Below are 21,460 nucleotides of genomic sequence, written 5' to 3'. Positions count from 1 at the left end.
GTTTATGGTGTTAGGGGTTTGTTTTGTGCTATACTGAAGTAACATGGAGTAACATAAATGCTGTGTTCCAAACATATCAAGATGAGGCAGACATCAAACGGAGTTCACTTGTTTACGGTTGATGAGTAATGTCATATCTCATGCATTAATATACAGCACATGTGATGTGCACAAGTCAGAAATGAGAACTTATTAGATTTACTCTTGAGTCTTTTGCAGGGTTACTACTGTTAACTAAAACCTACTGTTATTTGAAATAAAATAAACGCCAACTAAAATAAAAAAAATAAATAATAATTTTAGTTTAAGTTGAAGTACTAAAATAACTACAATTAAATAAACTACAACTAATAAAGCAAAATGTATAAATATCATTTAGACATCATGAATAAAAACAGAAAATATAAAAATTAAATAAAATGTAATATAATAATTTAATATTTAAAGTTTTGCACTAATGTCAGAGCTGTTTTGAATAATCTGAACATGACTCAGATGATAAAACATGACTGTTTTTGTAGTAATTGTAGTAATTTTGTTGCGTTTTTGTCATTTTTAATTAGTTTTTTTATGTCAGTATAGCATTTATTTATTATTATTAATTACTACTTATTACAAATTAAAAATTAAACAAATTAAAATGGTTACACTTTATTTTAAGGTGTCCTTATTACAGTGTAATTATACATTTAAGTACTGAGTAATATTAATTAACAACATGTATTTACTATTTGGTTAGGATTAGGGTTCGGTTTAGGGTTACTTGCATGTAATTATGCATAATTAATTGTTATTATAATAGTAAGTACATGTAAAGTGTGAAACAAGAACACCTTAAAATAAAGTGTTGCCGTTTAAAAATATATTTGTTTATTTATTAGTTCTAGTCTATGTAATTGTAGTCATTTTAGTACTTCAACAAACTAAAAAATTAGAAATGTTGCTTTGGCAACTAGCGCAAAAAAAAAAAAAAAAAAGGTTTATTAAAGTTCCGTTATTTTGAACATGCTGGCCACCTGAAATATTCTATGTCAGAAGGTGATTTATATTGTAAACAGGATCTCACTGGTTTGCTGGATGTTGAGATGAACAGCTGTTCTGACAGTGCCAACAGGACTGACCGCCTGGCACTCGTACTGGCCCTGGTCATGAAGGGCCACGCGACTGATGCGCAAGCTGCCCGATGAGAGAACAACGTGCCGTCTGTCATTGGGCAGGGGGCTGCCTATGGTAGGAGAACAGAGTTTTAGTGATTTTGTCCAAGCTGAAAACAGTTGATAAATCACTGACAGAAAGTAATTCAATAATCTACAAATGTGTCCTTGTGGCCTTTTAAGGAATGTTCAGAAGAAATTAAATTCTATATGAGGACTGCTGTTGACTCGGACTCATCTTCCAGTTAGTGAAGACAAACAAAAATCATGTTTACAGTACATACAACAACTGTGTAGGCAGAGTGTTAGAATGCCTCCAATCAGAATTTCATAATTAGATCTTTGTGAAAAAGTACACTTGTAAAGGATATTTAAAAAAAAAAACTACTTGTAGATAATATGAATGAAATAAAAAGCCACTGAAGTGTACTTTCTAGACTGTTTCTTAAAACACTTTTATAAAGTTCACTTTGTAATGATGTCAGATTAAAAGTTTTACTTTAAAGCACATTTTAAATATATTTAAATACATGACTTACAAGTTTCAATAGAAATTACATTACAGTATATATTGGCTTATCATAAATGCTTAGCAGTGATTATTATATATTTTTTTTAATTGTAAACACCATGCAACTAAGTGTCCATCTTCTTCTTTTAAAGTATTTTTTTTTAATAAGTTAGTTTTTTCCACACTGAGGGATACATATCTGTGGTAACTGACAGCAAACCACTGAGCTTAAACTTGGAACATTCGTTTAACCTTAAACAAAACCACTGCCTGGATTGTACTGATGGACTGCCCTAAACTGTTCGAATGCTACGTTATCATTTGTAAAATTAATAAATGCCAGTTGGTCAGTTTTTTACAAAATAAAAATGCTGACCAGACTTGACTTAGGCAGACTGTTGAATAGCGTGGACTCCACTCTAGCAAGTCAAACAGACAAGGCGGCATTATATCATCTCACCGCCGCGAGTCCATGCTATGACAGGCTGAGGGTAGCCGCTGGCCTCGCAGGGAAAGTCAACTGTAAGACCCTCCAGCACAGACTGGTCCTGAGGGGTCACTGTGAACTGAGGACGAGCTGAGGAAGAAGAAAAGAATTGAGAATGAGCACAACCAAAGACTGGCAGAATGAAAGACAGGTACAAGCTTTGGACCAACTAAAAAAAATAAAAATAAAATAGTTACAGCCAAATGTATTAGTTTTTCTCAAATTATATTTATGGTTTGGTTCAGATCTTAATTTTTTTATTTAATATGAATTTAAATGTAGTTTCATACAAAAAAATATATATTTATTTATTATAAAAAGACCATCATTTTAATAATTATACTTTCTTTAGACATTAGCCAAAGTGTTACTTAATGTAGATCAGAAAAATATTTTGGGGATTTTTACAACCTTATTTCATAAAAAAAAAAAAACATAGCTTTAATATAAAAACTGAATTTTCACTTGGGGTAAATCTAAAACATTTTGTTAATGTTTAAATTAGTTTACTTACTATTACTATAGACAAATTTGTCTTTTTAAAATATGCATCATATTTTCTGTTATGTACGCACACGCACACACAAAAGCACAAGGAGGATAAATTAAACCTATTCTATCTATGTGTTCTGCACATCAACACTCTGGTATCAAACCAAATACTAGGGTAAACGTACCTATTAAGCTCACGTACCCATTAACCACACTTCCATTTTTGAGATCAGATTATAAAAAACAAAAATTAATTTATTATCCTACTTGATGTCTTAACCAATTTGTGTGTTTGTTACTTTATACCTCCTATAATAAGTCAATCAGACTTCATGTACTCCATGTGTTGACACTGTCTGGCGGCCATTTTGAAAGCTGTCTAAAAACTTTCACCAAAAGAGTAGTCCCTTAAATGTGTGTTTATTAGATGTTTAAGCCTTTATTTTGGGTAAGCTTCACTACTTATTGTACAATTAAGAGATTAATGTTCATACTTTTGCATATTATAGCATTCTCAACGTTGAGGGAAAAATCTTTTTCAGTGTGATAGCACAGAGGTTGTCCACCTATCTGGAGAAGAACAAGTACATTGATACAGCCGTACAGAAGGCTGGCATTCCTGGGTTCTCTGGTTGCTTGGAGCATACCAGCATGATCTGGCACCAGATCCAAGCAGCGAAGAAAGACAAAAAATAGACATCCATGTCATCTTCCTTGACCTGGCCAATGCCTTTGGATCAGATACCCATAACCTCCTCTGGGAATCCTTCAACTTCTTCCACGTTCCATCTTCCGTCACTAGTCTAGTAAAAGCCTACTTCGAAGACCTGCAATTGTGTTTCACAACAGCCGACTTTACAACATGGCAGTGCGTAGAAGTAGGCATCATGGCAGGCTGTACAATCTCACCCCTGGCCTTCACAATGGCCATGGATGTCATCATCAGGGCCTCGGGATGGGTGGTGGGGGGCAAGCAAACTAAGAACGGGATCCACCTTTCAACTATCCGAGCATACATGGATGACATGACCACTCTGACTACTACTGCAGCATGCACCAGGCGGCGACTTGGAAAACTGCAAGAGAACATCAAGTGGGCCCGGATGAAAATCAAACCGAACAAGTCACGAAGCATCTCAATAGACAAGGGACAGCTTAAAAATGTGAAGTTCTGTATTGGTGACGACCCAATACCAACAGTGTCTGAGCAACCTGTCAAAAGCCTGGGCAGATGGTACAACACAAGCCTCAGGGACAAAGACCAAGTGCAGCAAGTAAGGCAGGACTTCACCAACAGTGTGGAAAACATCAACAGGACCCTACTGCCAGGGAAGCTCAAGCTCTGGTGCCTGCAATTTGGACTTCTCCCTTGCGTAATGTGGCCACTCTCTATCTACGAGCTCCCAATAACAACTGTGGAGAAGATGGAGCGAACCATGACTTCATACGTGAAGAAATGGCTCGGTGTCCCACGCTGTCTGACTGACATCAGCCTCTACGGCAAAGGGGTCCTTGAACTGCCTATCACGAGCCTCACCGAAGAGTACAAGTGCTCTAAAGTAAGACTCCAGATGACTTCGAAGGACTCCAGAGACCAGACCGACGCGGTGCAGCAAGCTACATCAGCCCTGAGGCACAGTGACATCGTAGGGCACGTCCAGCTGGGAAGAGGAGGCTTTGGCCTTACGACAAGTAAGCCGACTTGGCATAAGGCCTTAACATCAGAGAGGAGGAAAATGGTGGTTGAGGAGGTGCGCTGTAAGGAGGCGGCGAAAAGAAGCGCAAAGGCTGTCTCTCTTGTCAAGCAGGGACAATGGATGAGGTAGGAAGGCCTGGAGAGGAGAAAGCTCAGCTGGAGGGAGCTCTGGGAAATGGAGGCAAGCAACATCAGCTTCATCATTAGAGCCACCTATGATGTGCTCCCATCTCCAAAAAACCTCCACCAGTGGTATGGCGAGGACCCAACCTGTGCCCTTTGCCCAACTCCAGCGACTCTCAAACATATCTTGTCTGGTTGTAAGACCGGCCTCATACAAGGCCGCTACACCTGGAGGCACAACCAGGTCCTCAAGAGTCTGGCAGCAGCTCTTGAGAGCAAGAGGAATACCACCATCTCCTTTCCCCTGAGAGCAACCAATTCCATCACGGCCCCAACCTTCATCCGAGAGGGACAGAAAAAGCCCAATCATCCCCCTCCCAAACCAGAAGCTGGACAACTAGCCATGGCCCGGGACTGGAATATGCTAGTCGATATTGGCCAGTAACAAATCTTTCCACCTGAGATTGCAGCCACCACCATTAGGCCAGACTTGGTACTCTGGTCCCCTTCGTTGAAGTCTGTTTACATCATAGAGCTCACTGTCCCATGGGAGAATTCAACAGAAGTGAAGTGACCCATACTCGGAATCCGTGCTCTGCATTTAACCCATCCAAAGTGCACACACACAGCAGAGAACACACACACACACCGTGAACACACACCCGGAGCAGTGGGCAGCCATTTATGCTGCGGCGCCCGGGGAGCAGTTGGGGGTTCGGTGCCTTGCTCAAGGGCACCTCAGTCGTGGTATTGAGGGTGGAGAGAGCACTGGACATTCACTCCCCCTGCCTTGCATAGTCCCGTGGGCTGCGCCATTTAAACAACCAGGCAATTCTCATAATTGGGCATGGGACACAAGCTCAGGTTTGATCACCCTGTAGCTGGCCACCTTTGATGAGGGTGTCTAGTGTTGAAAGGCCGAAACACCCCCTGATTCAAAGGTACACTACTGATGATGTGTCCCGAAATTTACAGCTTTCCCACGTCTGAGATACAGCTCTCACGCCACTCTCAACATCAAGGCAAATCTCATGTGCATACCATCTATTGGCACAATGGACCGTTTACCATCACGTCCCGCGTTTCATGATTCTGGAACTTGGATGTGGGAAATAATTACATTAGATCCAAAAGATAGTTTTAGCAACATAGCACAGATGCTACAGAACACAGTTAGCTGACTAGCTGTATAAGATTGTGTGCTACGCTAATATGTTACTTCACAGGCATTACTGACTTGTACATCCATAATATTATAAATTGACAGTTTATTGCTGGTCTGTCGTTTTACAGTGCTGTAAATTTGAAAGATTTCATTTTATTTTAAGGTGAGCTTAAAGGGTACACGACTCTGAAAATCACACAGCTTCAGAGTGACATCAATAATAAAAAAGTATAATTTCATAGATATTGTTAATAATAGTTGTTCATATTAAAATATGTATGAACTTAATATATGTCCTAGACTATTTATTTAGCAAAATCCTGTCATTTTAATAAATATTACATGAAATATATAAAAAATTGTTGCTGCTCCAATTAAGCTCAGTGTGCTCTCTTTAAGCTCTTCCACATTGAACGTCTGTGTAAATACTTCATAAACAGATTTTAAATATTAACTGATGGTTGTCGATAATCGGCAGTTAATCGATTTGCTATGGAATCAGTCAACTCAAATCTGCAGACTGGCTCTGATCTTTGGCAACAAGCATCAACTTCTCCAGACTGTAAATCTGTGGAAAATTGGGGCAAAAATCATGTAGTGTATTCCAGCCTTAAAAGACTATAGATAAGTTTAGTTAACAACCATTCAAAAAGAGTTTCACAATGAGGCTAGTTTATGTGTTCATCCCCATAAATTAAATGTTTTATTGGTTTGTTTTATTACATTTTTTAATGTGTTATTTAGCTGAACGTGGACTAGTCTAGATGTTGCAATGTGCTTAGATGACACTTCATTATGAATACATAACTGATCGACTTGAATGCCTTGTTGCTTGATTTTCGTGTTCCGTTTGTTTTGTGATTGACTTTGTACCTTCAAAAAATTATATTTTTACAAAAACAAATTTCCTTAAAATAAACAAGAATTTTTAATAAAACATGATGTGAGCTTAATGGGAACAGGGGTGTGCTTAAAGGGTACAAAAATGTACCCATTAAGCACAGCCAGACTTTTTTAATTTAATGATGTATATCGTAACTGAAATGAACGGTGTTGTATTGAATTATATGTATGGTGAAAGAAAGAACCTTTCACCATACATATAATTTCAAAGCAGCTATGAGATATTGTTACTATGTATCAAAATGTAACAAATAAACATGACTTGACTTGGGTTAACTGATTCCTGGCTTATTTTATACTTCCATCCTTCACACTGTATACCACGGCTCAATGTTCTTTCATTAACTTCACAACTGCCACCTTAAAGTCACAGTGAATAACACCTTTAGTCAACCATTACTTGAAAATTAAATATCATATACAAGAACCTAAGTTATGTAAAACAGAATCATGATTATTAACTGATCTAACCAATTTCCACTTGACTTACCCTGTACTATAATATACGCAGTGGCGTGGATGGTGTCCACGTTGTTACTTGCAAAGCAGGTGTACTGTCCCCCATCAGCCTGATTGACGTTCTGAATGTAGAGACCTCCTGAAGGAGTGATGTTGATACGAGGGTCCACGGGGAGGGCCGTGTGGTCTCCTTTGGTCCAGGTCACGCGGGGCTGCGGCTGGCCCGTCGCACTGCACTCCAGGGTCACGCTCTCCCCGACCAGAACCTCTGTATTCTGCGGCTGGATCACAAAACTAGGTCGAGCTGGAGAGAGAAAGACCTCCAGTTAGTTGCCTCAAAACAGACTGCTGTATGCAAAAAGACTGTTGTTAAATAGTCTTTACCAGACTGCTATGCTGTATAGAATTATCCTTGAAAAGATGCACAAAAAAAAAAAAAGCACAACAAATTCAAACAAGCATTTAAAGCAAGTGCTTAATGTCATTTCTGTGTTACTTTTAAATGATTTGTAATTATTCCTCTTTGTAATTATTTGTGAAATTTGCAAGCATTTGCTGAGTGAAAACTGTTTCAAAGTAAATCATACACCATTTTTTTAAATTCATTGTTACTTGTTATTTCTTTGCATTTGTGAAATTCACTGAGAAAGTTTTACTCAGAAATTGCTGGTTAAACCTACACCAACTTTTTAATTTAATGTGATACTTCTAATTTATTTGTAATTATTTGTAAAAATGTACTAGCAATTTCTGAGTGAAAACTGTTTTAAAGTAAATCTAACACTTTTTAAAAAAAAAATGTTATTTGTTTCTTTGAAATTCTTTGTGCAATTTACTGAAACAATTCACTCAGAAATTGCTAAATAAACGGTGTACATATTTTTATTCAAAGTGTTACCTTTAGTTTCTTTGCAATAATTTATGAAATTTACAGTAAAATGAAAACTACAGTAAAACAATTCACTACAGTAATTCAATGTGCTGTTTGGTTCTGTGAATATTTCTTAAATTTACTTGCAATTTTTGAATGAACATTGTTAAAAAAATATAATCCTACACCAATTTCTTTCTTTAAAAAAAAAATAAAAAATCAGTATGTTACTTGTCATTTCATTTTAATTATTTAATCAATTTCTGAGTGTAATTTGTTTCAAACTTAATGCTACACAAAAAAAAAAAAAAAAAAAAAAAATAAAGTGTTGAATAGTCACTGCCTACAGGACCTTATCACACTCACATGGTGATCTGAAGTATCGCAAGGTGACCTCTGAGGTCTTCACCTCTCCAGCCACGTTTTTGGCCATGCACTGATACACGCCCTGGTCTGTCTCCCGCGTGTCCTGGATCATCAGGGTTCCATCTTCCAGAAGATTGAGACGTGTGTCGTCCCTCATGTTCAGAGCATTGCTGATCAAAAAAGATTCTCCTGTTTATACACATACCCTTCGCATATTGAGGATTAAATAACCTAAATATTTTATTTCCCTCTTAATTTACTCATATTCTTGTCACTCCAAACCTGCATCACTTTCTGTTTTATATAGAACACAAATGCAGACACATCAGAATGCCCAGACTGTCAAGCTCCAAAATAAAAAAAAAGCACCAAAAAATTGTTAATGCGACTCATGCGTCATATTTCAAGTCTTCTACAGTTGTCTGATAGGCCCCGTTTACATTTTTGTCAGTCTGATCACAAATAGACTATGTTAGCCTGACTTACATTTCACTGCTGGTTATACTCTGTATAATTGTGTATGTGACGAATAAAAATCTTGAATCTTGAATCTTAAATACAGGTGTAAATGGGGTCTAAACATTATGAGCTCACCCACTTTTGACCACGCAGATGTGAGAACAAAAGATGTTGCACGACAATTTACCATGACTCGCCACAGCTGTTTGGGAACACAGTCATGGGTAATTATACAAAGACAGTTCTGGGAGGCAATTATAAAAAAATACTTTTGCTCAGGCATTTCAGAATGGCCATAACAACATTTCAGGTGCTGTGCAATGAGATCAGTTCGCTGGTTAGGCAAGTTATGCCATCTCATCGCACAAAGTCACATGACTTTTTTGATGCGTTTGGAGGAATTTATTCGGTACATGTGTTTAGTCCGATAGGTAGCTGAATTTGTTCGCACACTGCAAAAATTCAAACAGACCAAACATGTGGTACATGTGCGAAAAACTAAGTTAATGCGAATAATGGGAGTTGGAAACACAAGTCAAAAACCACCTCAAGCGAGCATAAAAACTTCAGCAAATTTTTTTTCTTCCATCAATCATTTCTGATGCGATGCTTCAAAATGTGCATAAAAACAAGGTAATGTAAACATAGCTAGTGACAGTGAAGATTATCAGTAAAAAAATAAATAAAATAAAAAAATTGGTGGCTTTAAAATATCTGAAATACATAAATCCTGTAGCGAATCTAGACAGGTGGTGCTGGGGGAGGTGGAGGGATTCAGAGTAACTCCAAGTTTATTGGCTGCAAAATCAGCAGAGGCCTATCAGATTGTTCCATGTAGAAAATTATGTGATTGCTAGCAGATTGCGTTTAAAGGAACTCAGTCTGCATCATCTAAAGTTTCATGACTGAACTAGAACTAATGTATATATTCATATACTGTATATATTCTGTTCATGCAGCAGCAGCATGTCTGTGTATCTTGCTCTGCAGCATCAGCATAGCAGAGCAGATCTATTCTGCAAAGACTAAACACAATAACATCTAGGATCAGAGTCTTAAATTTGATAAACAAATAAATACGGTTATTAGTTACTGTTTTTTTTTCAGCTACGTTTTCTCTCCAAAATTAAATCTTTTCTCTCTGTGAAAACTTTAGAGATTGCTATCCATTCTCTCATTACATCTTGCTTGGACTACTGCAACTCTCTTTATTTTGGCATTTCTAAATCTTCCATTTCTCGTCTCCAATTAGTACAGAATGCTGCTCAAAGGACAACGTAAATTTGATCACATTACCCCAATTTTGAAATCGTTGCATTGGTTACCAGTGCATCTTAGAATTGAGTTCAAAATTCTTCTCTATGTTTTTAAATCTATAAATAATCTGGCACCGAGCTATCTATCTGATCAACTTTATCCATACAATCCTAAATGAAATCTGAGGTCTGGTGATCAAAGACCTCTCTTAAAACCTATTTATTTTCTTTGGCTTTAAATTCATTGTGAGTTTATGGTATGAATCTGTGGGTTGCCAGTGTGTTCTATGTCTTTGTTTGTTCAGCACTTTGGTCAGCCGTGCTTGCTGTTTTTAAATGTGCTATATATATAAATCATACTTGCAACTTGAAACATCATATCAATTAACATGCTAAAACTATTCTGACAGTTTTCATGACTGAAATACTGCACAAATTTAAGAAGTACTTTTATGGTGTTTTTGTCATTTTCAGACAACCTCATCATGGAAAGAGCTCTCTAGACATACTGTAATATTTCTTCTTTTGTGTTCCATGAAAAACAGGTTGCATCTGCTTTGAGTAACATGAAGGATAATAAGAGAAAACCACATTTTATTTCTTGCTGAAACTATTCCTTTAAACATGTACATCGAGGGAGGGAGCTTACTTGTTTCTCAGCCAGATGATCTGAGGTTTGGGGTTGCCCTCTGCCCTGCATGTGAAGTACACAGTGTTCCCAGAGGTTACGTCAACATCCTGCGGCTCAGATGTGATCCGGGGAACTTCTGCTCCACAGTAGAGACACATTCAGATGAAACTAAATATAAGTGTGCCCCAAAAGACGAGGTGTGAAGAGAAGTAAAAAGTTTAATTTGGTCTGTAAAAGCTATTGGAAATACAGGACTGAAGGTTTATTTGTAGTGGCACAGCGTGCCTGCTGGAAATAACGTTTGACATCTCCCTCTTGCCTCACTTCCTCTGAACTGGTTTGGCTGCCCGTGTTGGTTGACGGCCAGGCACGAGGTGATTGTGCCTTTGGTCACAACGGCCATGTGCCAAACCCCAAACATTACCCACCAACACCAATGTGCACATGCCGAAATGTATTCCTGAACAGCCTGACAGAACTGTGAAACTGTTTCTACTGGCAAAACCAAACGTCTGGTTGCAAACCGAGTCAAAGTACTTGCATATAACAGAAGACGGACAAAAATAACAAAGTGCTATAGAGTGCTTTTGCATTCATTTTTGTAGGCCAAAACCCGAAAACGAGTGAGCATTTTAGCACTTTGGTTTGGTTAAATGTCTGAAACAAGACTTGAAAAAGGTGGTTCTTCACAAGTATCTAAATAGGACTTCAGAGGTTGTCAGAGACATTGTCACCATAGCAAACACAAATTCATCTACTCACTAGTCACTTTTACAGCCTTGTTGCATTTATAATTGCGCTCTCGCTAAAGACCGGAAGAGTTGTCATAAGCTTAATGCATAAATCATGTGACCATGGTTTACTTTAATCATAGTCTACGTTTAACTTTTCACTTCAGCTAGTTGCATTTAAGCTTCAAAATACATAAGTTGTGTTCATTGGTGAAGACCATCGTGATGAGCAAAACATGGAAGAATCATAAACTTTTGATGTTTACAGAGGGAACCAGGGTGATGTAAACAAAAACACATCACTGCAGCGCTCTATATATAAGAATCGTTTAAACGAACTTGCATACACTTTCATGTTGTTCCAGACTGATGATTTTCTTTTTTTCAGTGGAATACAAAAATAAATATTTAGCTGAATGTCCAAACTGCTCTTTTCCAAACAAGGCTGTCAAGCTCCATAAACGGACTATAAAGTAGTCCATACAACTGTATTCCAAGTCTTCTTAAGTTAAATGCCTAGCTTTGCAGGAGAAAAGCTATAAGTAAATCCCTGAAATTAAAGGCAGTATATGCTTACTCCCATTCAGTGATCAAATCTTACTCGCGTTTATTGTCTTTTGTAAAACAGCAGCCTTGACACTCTGCAAAATCTCATTTCGTGTTCCAAAGAAAGAAAGAAAATCATGCAGTTTTGCAATTCCAAGGGGATAAGCAAATGATTGCAATATTTTTGGGTGACCTTTAATTTTTATTCTATGACTGAATTTTGTATTGCATTGCGCAGTGTGGCAGTAATGCAACAGATCCCGTGCCAGTCCCAGAGAAACTGCAGCTGTCTGGCGGGCTGGTGCTGTGTTTTGACAGGTGCCTCAAGCGTCTATGTGCTGTGTTTAATGTATAGAGGGGGTGGAAAAGCCATACGGAGTTAACCCCAGTCTTCTACAGAGACAATAGGAGCGTTTGTGGAGGGCTGATTACTGCAACAAGCCTGAGCAAGTCTAATCGAGCACAACTGCTGCTGTGGCTTGTGACTAATGTAGTGAAACCTCTACTGCTGCTCAAGGTCACCCAATGGACCGCATTTCAGAGAAAAAGATGTAGACATGAACAATTGTTATATCAATTAGTTTTATTTCTATTTCATTGAACATAATAGTAACTAAAAAATGTAAGTTTAATAATTTATTACTAAAAATGAAATAAAATAAATTAATTAAATGAGTGAGTTTCACCAAATAAATACTGCTGTTTTGTGTTATATTATCTGTTATTTAGTTGATGCTTATTGCGTTATTTTAGTGTTGTGTGTTATCCTGATGGTGTTTTGTGTTTATGATCCTTTGCAATGTCTTGGCCGTGTTTTATGGACAGGCCACTAACAATGAACTCTGATTCATCAAGTGGCTTTCTACTGTGCCAGTTAGTACATTTAAGGTACAAAAACCTTAGTATTTCAAACTGTTTGGTATATTAAAATTATATTATTTAATGAAATATATGGTTATAAAATATGCAGGAATCAATAAGTCATGTCCTTTTTACCATACATTTAACAGGACTTTGTTTTTCAGTGAACACTGAACTGGTAATTAGCTCAATTACTGAGCTGCTTTCTTCCCAGCTGACTATTCTGACGTCAGAAAGCCCAGTAGAGTTGACCTGTATTTGTTTCACAGATGGTTGAAATGAAAAGAGTCACGTTTGACCCTCCACTCCTTCCAATGTTTCACGAGGAGGTGGTGTAGCATGCAAACAATGACACATCTGGGAAATCTCTCCATAATCCAGCTCCCAAAACCAGATCAGCATCTGTTATTTATTATGACGACTAACATGTTCAAAGACATTGAGTGGTCCCATTGAGCAGAATCATGTGCATGCGGTGAATGTGGGCAGATGCTTTAAATCTTTCAACAATTTAGTGCCAGTTCATCATTTCATTTTTGTTTGAAAACAACGTGTATATTGGTGTGCGTTTATGTGTGAATGGCCTCACCACAGTTGAGCTCCTCTGCAGTGAGAGTTGCGACCGAGCGTCCCTGCAAGCGGCTTGGATAGTCGCATGCAGCTGCGGCTTGAGCGTTACCGGACTCTGCGTACTGCTTCAACAGATCGGCCAACCACAGCAGTTCACAGTCACAGTGCAGTGAGTTTGAGTCGAGGCGCCTAGAAACACACACAACAACAAAATGAAAATAAAATTGTTGCAGATCTTTGGTTAAAACAACACTGTTGCACCAATTCACACTTGTAGCGGATCGGAAAACAATGCATTCTGATCAAATCACTGATAAATTTGTTGCAATGTTGGTGTAGTTGGGTCAAAATAGTAGCCCTCGTTCTGAGAAAAGTCTTTCTAAACTCACATGCAACACTCAGTTGTGTGTACCTCTAATCCTAATCCTTGCCAAACAAGTTTTATTATCTAGTCGCGAATGGCTGGTAGGAGGAGGTTCAGAATATCAAGCCAAAAACTGAAATATTTTCTTAAATTTTTTATAGATTTCAAGTTATTCAGTACATCAAATCACTGAAATACCTACAATTATGAGCTGCCTGTTAATAAATATTTAAAAATGACTTTTTAACATCCTCATCTAAAGGTATGGAACTAAAGCGAGGTCATTATAGTTAACTGAAATCAAAATCATGACAAAAAAATTTTTGATTTTAGTTTTGGTAAAGCAGGCAGCATTTCTCATATTTATTTAAACTTTATTAAAAATGTAATTAAAAAATAAAAATGTAAACATTTAAATAAAAATGACAAACAACAACTTCAAATTAAAAATGAAAACCAATTCTAAATACTAATAAAAATATAATAGGATCTCAATGATATCAAAACAACTCTGTTTTTGTAGATAAAGTGGAATATAACCAAGTTTCAAAAGTTTTTCAAGCTCTAATTTTTAAAAGACAATCTCTGAGCAAACTACTGCTTCACCCAGCTGTAAATAAGCTTGAGTAATACTCACAGTCTCTTCATGGACTGCAGGTGGGAGAATGTTCCTAATGCAAGATGAGTAATTCTGTTATTGTGCAGAAACCTGCAATAGATATCAGTGAGAGGGGCACAGTTTCAAAAGTGTGTATTTAAAAATCAGGCATAGACAATCTGTGACCAGGACAGAACCCCCCCACCCCACACCTTGTTTTGAAGGTGATCTGACTTGATAGAGAAAACAAAACAAAATCTCACAAAATCCTTTGGCAATTCTTAGATTAAAATAAAATTGCTTCCATTTTTGCAAAGAACCAGTTCACATGGGTGTGACACTTGTAGCAGATTGGAAAACAAATTCAGGATTCCATCACAGGGATAAATTACACTTTAAAATATATTACTATAGCAAACAGATTAAATATTAATATGTCATAATTGTTACCGTATTTCTGATCAAATGGTGAAAAACAAGAACAACAAAAAAAAACAAATAAAACCCTAATTATTCAAAAATGTTGAGCGGTAGTTTAAATGCGCTGTGGAACAGAGATGCAAAGATGAAGGTCCACAGGGATGTTCTTATTTTCTACCAGTCAGACGGGATCACTTTCCCAGTTACCCATTACTGTTCACAACTAGTCAAATAAACAACAGGAGGGTTAGTTTCATTAATCAGCATCCAGATGCAGATTCTTTTTACATTTTACCTAGCTTCTAGCTTCTTCGTAAACTCCAGCAGTGAACTGGTCCCTAACTCACGTGTTAGTCCCGGTTCATGTTCGAGTGACTTTCCCGTCATTGAAAGACATCAGAATGTGTGTGGGTGAATTCAGCGCCACAATCTCTAAACATTCAGAGTTCAGGTCAACAGAAAGGAATGAGACACTGTAATAAAAATGATTTAAGCTGCTTGTACAATTTGAGCCAAAACAACACAATCCACTTAAAGATTTTAAATTGATGTTTACTTAATCTATTTCTGTTGGGATTACCTGAATCATTTTGTTGCACATGGCTGGATCATGAGAGTAAATGGTGATATTAAGTGCTATTTCATGTGTTTTTAGGTAAAGAGAAACACCTGAACAAAGTCTATTCATACTGAAGTCACTCAATGAGGAATAGGTGTTACTAAACAGCGCAGTGACATGTAACTTCTTACTTGTTCACTGTAAGCATGTGCTATGCTACATACAAAAACATTAGTGTTTAATAATCAAGAGTTCATATACAGTGGGGCAAATAAGTATTTGATACACTGCCGATTTTTCAAGTTTTCCCACTTACAAAGAATGGAGAGATCTGTAATTTTCATCGAGGGTACACCTCAACTGTGACAGAATCTAAAAAAAAAAAATCCAGAAAATCACATTGAAATAAGTATTTGATCCCCTTTGATTTTTCGGCAGTGTATCAAATACTTATTTGCCCCACTGTAACTTACTTTTTGTAGATACTTTGGGTAAAGTCTACACAATACTTTACAAAACAGTTTCTTTTAGGCAGCACTAAGTGCAAATAGCTATATATTCTATTTACACTATGTTAAAATAGCAAGATTTTCTGCTATTTATACTACTTATTGAAAATAGTGGCAATTATCGGCACCTCAGTATTGTAGTACATTATAAAATAGTACACATTAATAACATACTGAGTGTAAATTATAGTTTTAATTCAAATTATTAAGTGGATGCCAGCTTATTGGGACAATAAAGCCCTCCCTACACCTACCCTAACCCTACCTGATACTTTTATTTTAAACTTTTTTTTATTATTTCCTTCATTTTTATTTAAAATAAATGCCTTTCTGATGCAATATGAGATTTGAAAAGGGAGAAAAAAAGTTTGGCAAAAGGCAAGCTCGAACTCGGGTCGATCGCGTCAAAAAGCATGCGCCTTACCATCTACGCCACTGAAACTGATACTGAATGAGTGTCTTTTTTATTTTTTATTGTTGACTAACCCAATCACACATTTGTGGGTGGAGTTGGTGTAAATTCCCTCTGCCAACAAGGCGGGCTATTTGCACTTAATGTAAATAGACACTGTGTTTCTTGTATGCATTTTAGCTATTACATTTATGTTTACCTGTTTTTTTTGTCCTGTTTTTTCTGGACATGTCTTCTTTTGGATCTAAAAAAGTGCGTCCGGCTGGGATTTCTAAATCGCCCAAAGCGTCCGGGATTTGGCTTTTGCTTTCTATAGTCGTTATTCATTGTGTGCCTTTTTATATGCGTTTTTGTAAGACTGTTTTCTTAATCTTGCTCCCGCTGAATTTCTGACCATTACCGCCCACTCCCGCAACGTGTCTGTTCCACTCCAGCGATTGTGTCCAGTCCCGCAAACATTCTAATATTGCATATAATTTTCACGCATTAGGGAGCCGCTCTCAATATGTGGAGTATTGAAATCGCTTTTGAATGAGCGCTCGCGGTTCACTTTCGATTTTGCATTCATGCGTACTCTGTGTAAACGAAGCACATCTTACGAGATAAGATATTTGTCAATGAGCTCAGGATCTGTTGAGCAGCAAATCCTCCACCATAGTCTGTCAGTCGTCTCTCCTTACTCTCGATCCATGATCAGTCAAATCTGACTCCTGCAACTCGTGTTGGATGCAGGGTTGTCAAGTCCACATTTTCTTTCATGGAATACGGCTACTTTTAAACTACTGCCATGGGTTGATTTTCCCCGTGGGTTAAAGGTTTAAAATATTGCATAAACTATATTTGACTGAAACATTGTATTGAAACATTTTACATTCTATGATAAAACTGTGCTAAATGTTAAGTTTTGTGAAGAAGGGCCCCTAGTAGGAAGCATTTTAGCTGTATTTATGATCAATCTGCATAAATTGACTGTATTTTGAGTTTTGATATTTGGGATATGGTCATTGGGCTAATTTGGGGGCTACTTTAACCCCAACTCAACCTCCCCACCCCGCTCCCATCCAGCCGTCTGCCTCCTGTCCCCACTGTCCTCTTTTTGGAAAACTAAAATATGGTCACCCTATCTTTACTCTACACATGGGATGAAATCTACCCAAACAAACTACGTGCAAATTGCACCCTTAATTTTTTGGAATAGTTTTAACACTGAAAAAAATTGGAGTACAAACCATTTTCATTCAGACAACAGAGAAACGTAGATCCCTATAAACCTTTTGTACACAACCAGGATATTTAAGATATTTATTTAATTTTATGTACGTATCTGTTATAAGATCTCATTGATTTACAAGCTATCAGAATTGCATCTTACTCTTTCCCTATATAAATATCAGCATCTGCACCAAATTGCACATTTTTACCCAGTTTGAGCATCTGAATACAACAGGTGTTTTCCTCCTCAAGTTTGAGCTCCATATTTTCACTTTATCATACTATATGAGCCAAAAAAATCTTTATGTATACAAAATGATACAAACAAAAACACACATGATTTTTCTTTCATATGTCAGGGTTCACAGGGTCAAAACATCCCTTTGAAGACAATTTCTCTCTCAAAACAAACCAGAACATAGGCTACAGCTCATGGCACACGTTTGCCTACATGCTTGTCTTTATTTTTTTTATCTCATTTCAAAAGGGATGTGTTATGACTAAACATGCAACCCTGTAGGGATCTGAATGATTGTGAGGTCTGAGATGCATGCGTAACTCACAGCCGCTCAAGCTTGGGTAGATGAGAGAAAGACTCCGGCTCCAATGACTCAATGTTGTTGAAGTGCAGGTATCTGTGTGAGAGTCACATTGTTTTATTTGCCATAAACATAGTATCTAGAGCTTTTCCTCAGTTTAATTTGACTTCATTTTGAATGTTATTACCATGACATTTTCTGTGCCTAATGTCGGCCAACAAAAACTTGTCTTGTTTTACTTCCTTAATCTTATGCATTTCAACAAGAAAACAAAGAGCAGGACTATTTTATTTACTGAGAACTTGGATGGAGACCATTATTTTATTTTATTTAAAATAGCGATGCATTATATTATCGGACTGATATCGGAATCGGCCGATAATGGCTTTAAATTTAAATATCGGCATGATATAATATAAGTATGTTCATTTATGCACTCAATACTTGGTCGGGGCTCCTTTAGCACAAACTCCAGCATCAGTGAGAAATGGCATGGAAGCGATCAGCCTGTGGCTCTGCTGAGGCACTATTGAACCTTCAGCTCATCTGGATTGTTGGATCGAATGTTTCTCATCTTTCTCTTGAAAATATCCCATAGATTCCATATGGGGTTCAGGTCAGGCGTGTTGGCTGGCCAATCAAGCTCAGTAATATCATGGTCAGCAAAGCACTTGGAAATGGTTTTGGCAGTGTGGGCAGGTGCTAAAGTCCTGCTGGAAAAGGAAATCAGAACCTCCATAAAGCTTGTCAGCAGATGGAAGCATAAAGTGCTCTAAAATCTCCTGGTAGACGGCTGCATTGACTTTGGACTTGATAAAACAATGGACCAACACCAGCAGACGTCACGGCACCCCAAATCATCACTGACTGTGGAAACATCAAACCGGACTTCAAGCAGCTTGGATTCTGTGTAGAGATCGACCGATATATCGATTTACCGATATTTTTCCCGATATTTAAGCATTTTTCCATAATCGAATATCGGTTTTGTAATATCGGATTCCCCGATAAACACCGCCATCTTGTGGACGTTTTCAGAATTGCGCGCAGGATCGCAATTGCAGCGCATCTGAGGGGAGACGAGACGGCGTGCAGGTACTTGATTTGCTGTAGTTAGTAAACTATTTAATATTACAGGCATTAATGCACAAATTAGATGTATTACATAAATGCCTGATATATAGTTTAAATGCAACTTGGCTCTAAGAAATATGATAAATAAGATACTCTGTCAAGCCCTGTCCCTATAAAGATAGGCTATAACTTTGCCTGAAATAACACAGCCATGAATTAGCACATGGTGGAAATAAAAGCGCTGAATTTAATTCTCTCTGTGGTCTATTAGTCTCGTGAAGTCGGAGTCACATAGATAATCCGTCGAGTCCTCTCCCAATAAAGACGTAACTTTGCATGAATTAAATAATACAGCCATGAATGATTGCATGTTGGAAAGAAAAGCATTGAATGTAATTCTCTCTCTGTTGTCTATATGCTCATCATTAGTCTCGTGAAGCCGCTTTCATATTGCAGTTCACTCAGCAGTTGATGCTCAAGAAATGCTCAGCTCGGCCACCGCATGTAACTTTTAACAAGATTCACTTTTTTGAAGCACCCTAAATTGTATTAACACTTACTATATAACCATTATTTCGTTTATAAACATCTAAATTAATACAACTCTATGGAAATTAATTATTTATTATCTCCGCGATCGATCGCAGTTTGAGTAGCCTATAGTTCTGTGTAAATGCATAGATAAACCGCGCTGTCAGCAGCATAATTTAGAGCATGCCAGTTGAGAAATGCAATAAAATACAATGCTTGTTATATTCCAATATTCCAGAGAATATTATTCCGTGAATTAACATTATCCAGTGAATTATTCTTCACTCTTTATCCTATTAAACAGCTTATAAACCTACTAAAACTGTAGTTAAAAATTAAGTTGATATGACTCCTTTCCTTTATTTTCTCCATTTGAAAACATTAGACTTTCTATGTTAATTTTGCTTACTGCTAATATTAGTGTTGCTGCTAAAGCTTTTTATAAATAAAATGTTTTTTTATTGTTGTAATACGAAGATTAAATTGAACATGACAGGGCTCTAGACTGCGACCAAAATGGTAATTGTTTGCGAGTTAAAATTTGACGTGGTCGCATTTGTACGAGTGCATGGTCTGCGCTGCTCCAAAGCGTCTGCTTCATACAGCGCGCGCTGCCAGCCGCAGCACATTATAGCAGGAGTCAGATTTCACTGATCACGTGAAGAGAGGTGCTTTCAGCCGAGCGCTTAGTGGGTAGAGCCTGGTTTATACTCGCCGCGTCAGCACGAGCGTGAAGGTGCGCGTCGCGGATGGAGCGCAACGGATGGATTTGTTTTCAAACTAAAGTAAAAGACCGCTTCTTAAACCAGAGAAGGTGAACGTGGTGGTATTCTTGTAGAAAAAACTCCTGTCAGCTACAGCCAGTTTAGTTTTACTTTTCTTTTTGTTTTCGTTTTGAGAAGCTTGTTATCTTTGCTGTTTACCTCAGGTTATGCTATGGAGGCTTTCCTTAATTAAAAAAAAATATATATTAATATTTATTTGCTTCCTCAGAGTTTGCTAAACATTCTGTAATATACTAGGTATATAGTACAGCATGTGGTGTGTCCTATGCCATGCCTCGTCTTATTCGTTTTTGTTGATAAATGTTATGTAAGAGTTTGTCATTGTCAACGTACTGTTTTATTGTTGTTGCGCTTTTTAATTAAGAATAACAATGAATCCATCTTTTGTTTTAGTCTTAAAAAGTTAAAGGTGTATAGATATAAGCAAAACAGACAATGATCTTTTCTTGTAAAATGTGACACCAAGATCGCAAATTTGAAAGTAAAAAGCGCACGAAAAAAGAAATTCCTGTTCACAAAATTTAAATCACAAATAATACAGATGAAAAAGAACGAGTTGAATGTTGAAAACTTTCGTTACCATATAACTATAAACTATGATAAAAGTTCATCAGCATGCATTGATTAATCAAATGTTGTAGCAAAAACAAAAAACAAATTGCAACCAAATTATGTGCTCGTGCGCAAAAGTGAGATCAGTGGGAAGAATGAGTCTAGAGCCCTGCGTGAAAGACTGCTAATTCTCAAAACATTTTTTGTTAAGATGACTGAAAGGAGGAAAAACCAAAGTGAAGTATGGACTTACTTCACGCAGTCATTTATTTACTTTATAACAGTAAATAAATATCGGTTCTGCATATCGGTTATCGGGCACATAGACATGCAAATAATTGGTATCGGTATCGGTTATAAAAAATCAATATCGGTCGATCACTAATTCTGTGCCTCTCCACTCTTCCTCCAGACTCCAGACCTTGATTTCCAAATGAAAAGCAAAATGTACTTTTATCTGAAAAGAGGACTTTGGACCACTGAGCAACAGTCCAGGTCTTTTTCTCCACAGCCCAGGTAAGATGCTTCTGACGATGTTTCTGTTTCAGAAGTGGCTTGGTAGCCCTTTTCCTGAAGACGTCTTAGCGTGGTGACTCTTGATGCACTGACTCCAGCTTCAGTCCA

The 21,460-nt window shown here is 37.3% G+C and overlaps 1 protein-coding gene across 1 annotated transcript in view; it reads right to left on the bottom strand.

Annotated features, from left to right (window-relative positions):
* Positions 1-21,460, bottom strand: part of LOC306885992 (peroxidasin-like) — an 86,682-nt gene that overhangs the window by 21,763 nt on the left and 43,459 nt on the right. Inside the window, exons 5-12 of the mRNA XM_079442838.1 lie at positions 17,919-17,990; positions 14,283-14,354; positions 13,301-13,470; positions 10,592-10,709; positions 8,228-8,397; positions 7,022-7,294; positions 2,126-2,242; positions 1,067-1,225 (exon numbers count right to left, since the gene is read on the bottom strand). Coding sequence (XP_079298964.1) covers positions 1,067-1,225; positions 2,126-2,242; positions 7,022-7,294; positions 8,228-8,397; positions 10,592-10,709; positions 13,301-13,470; positions 14,283-14,354; positions 17,919-17,990 — 1,151 coding nt within the window. The remainder of the gene's footprint in view (positions 1-1,066; positions 1,226-2,125; positions 2,243-7,021; positions 7,295-8,227; positions 8,398-10,591; positions 10,710-13,300; positions 13,471-14,282; positions 14,355-17,918; positions 17,991-21,460) is intronic.

Source organism: Barbus barbus (assembly GCF_936440315.1).
Source record: "Barbus barbus genome assembly, chromosome: 20".
NCBI classification, from domain to species: Eukaryota; Metazoa; Chordata; class Actinopteri; order Cypriniformes; family Cyprinidae; genus Barbus; species Barbus barbus.
The sequence above is the reverse complement of the archived record's forward strand: the minus strand, read 5'-3'. Positions and strand labels throughout refer to the sequence as shown.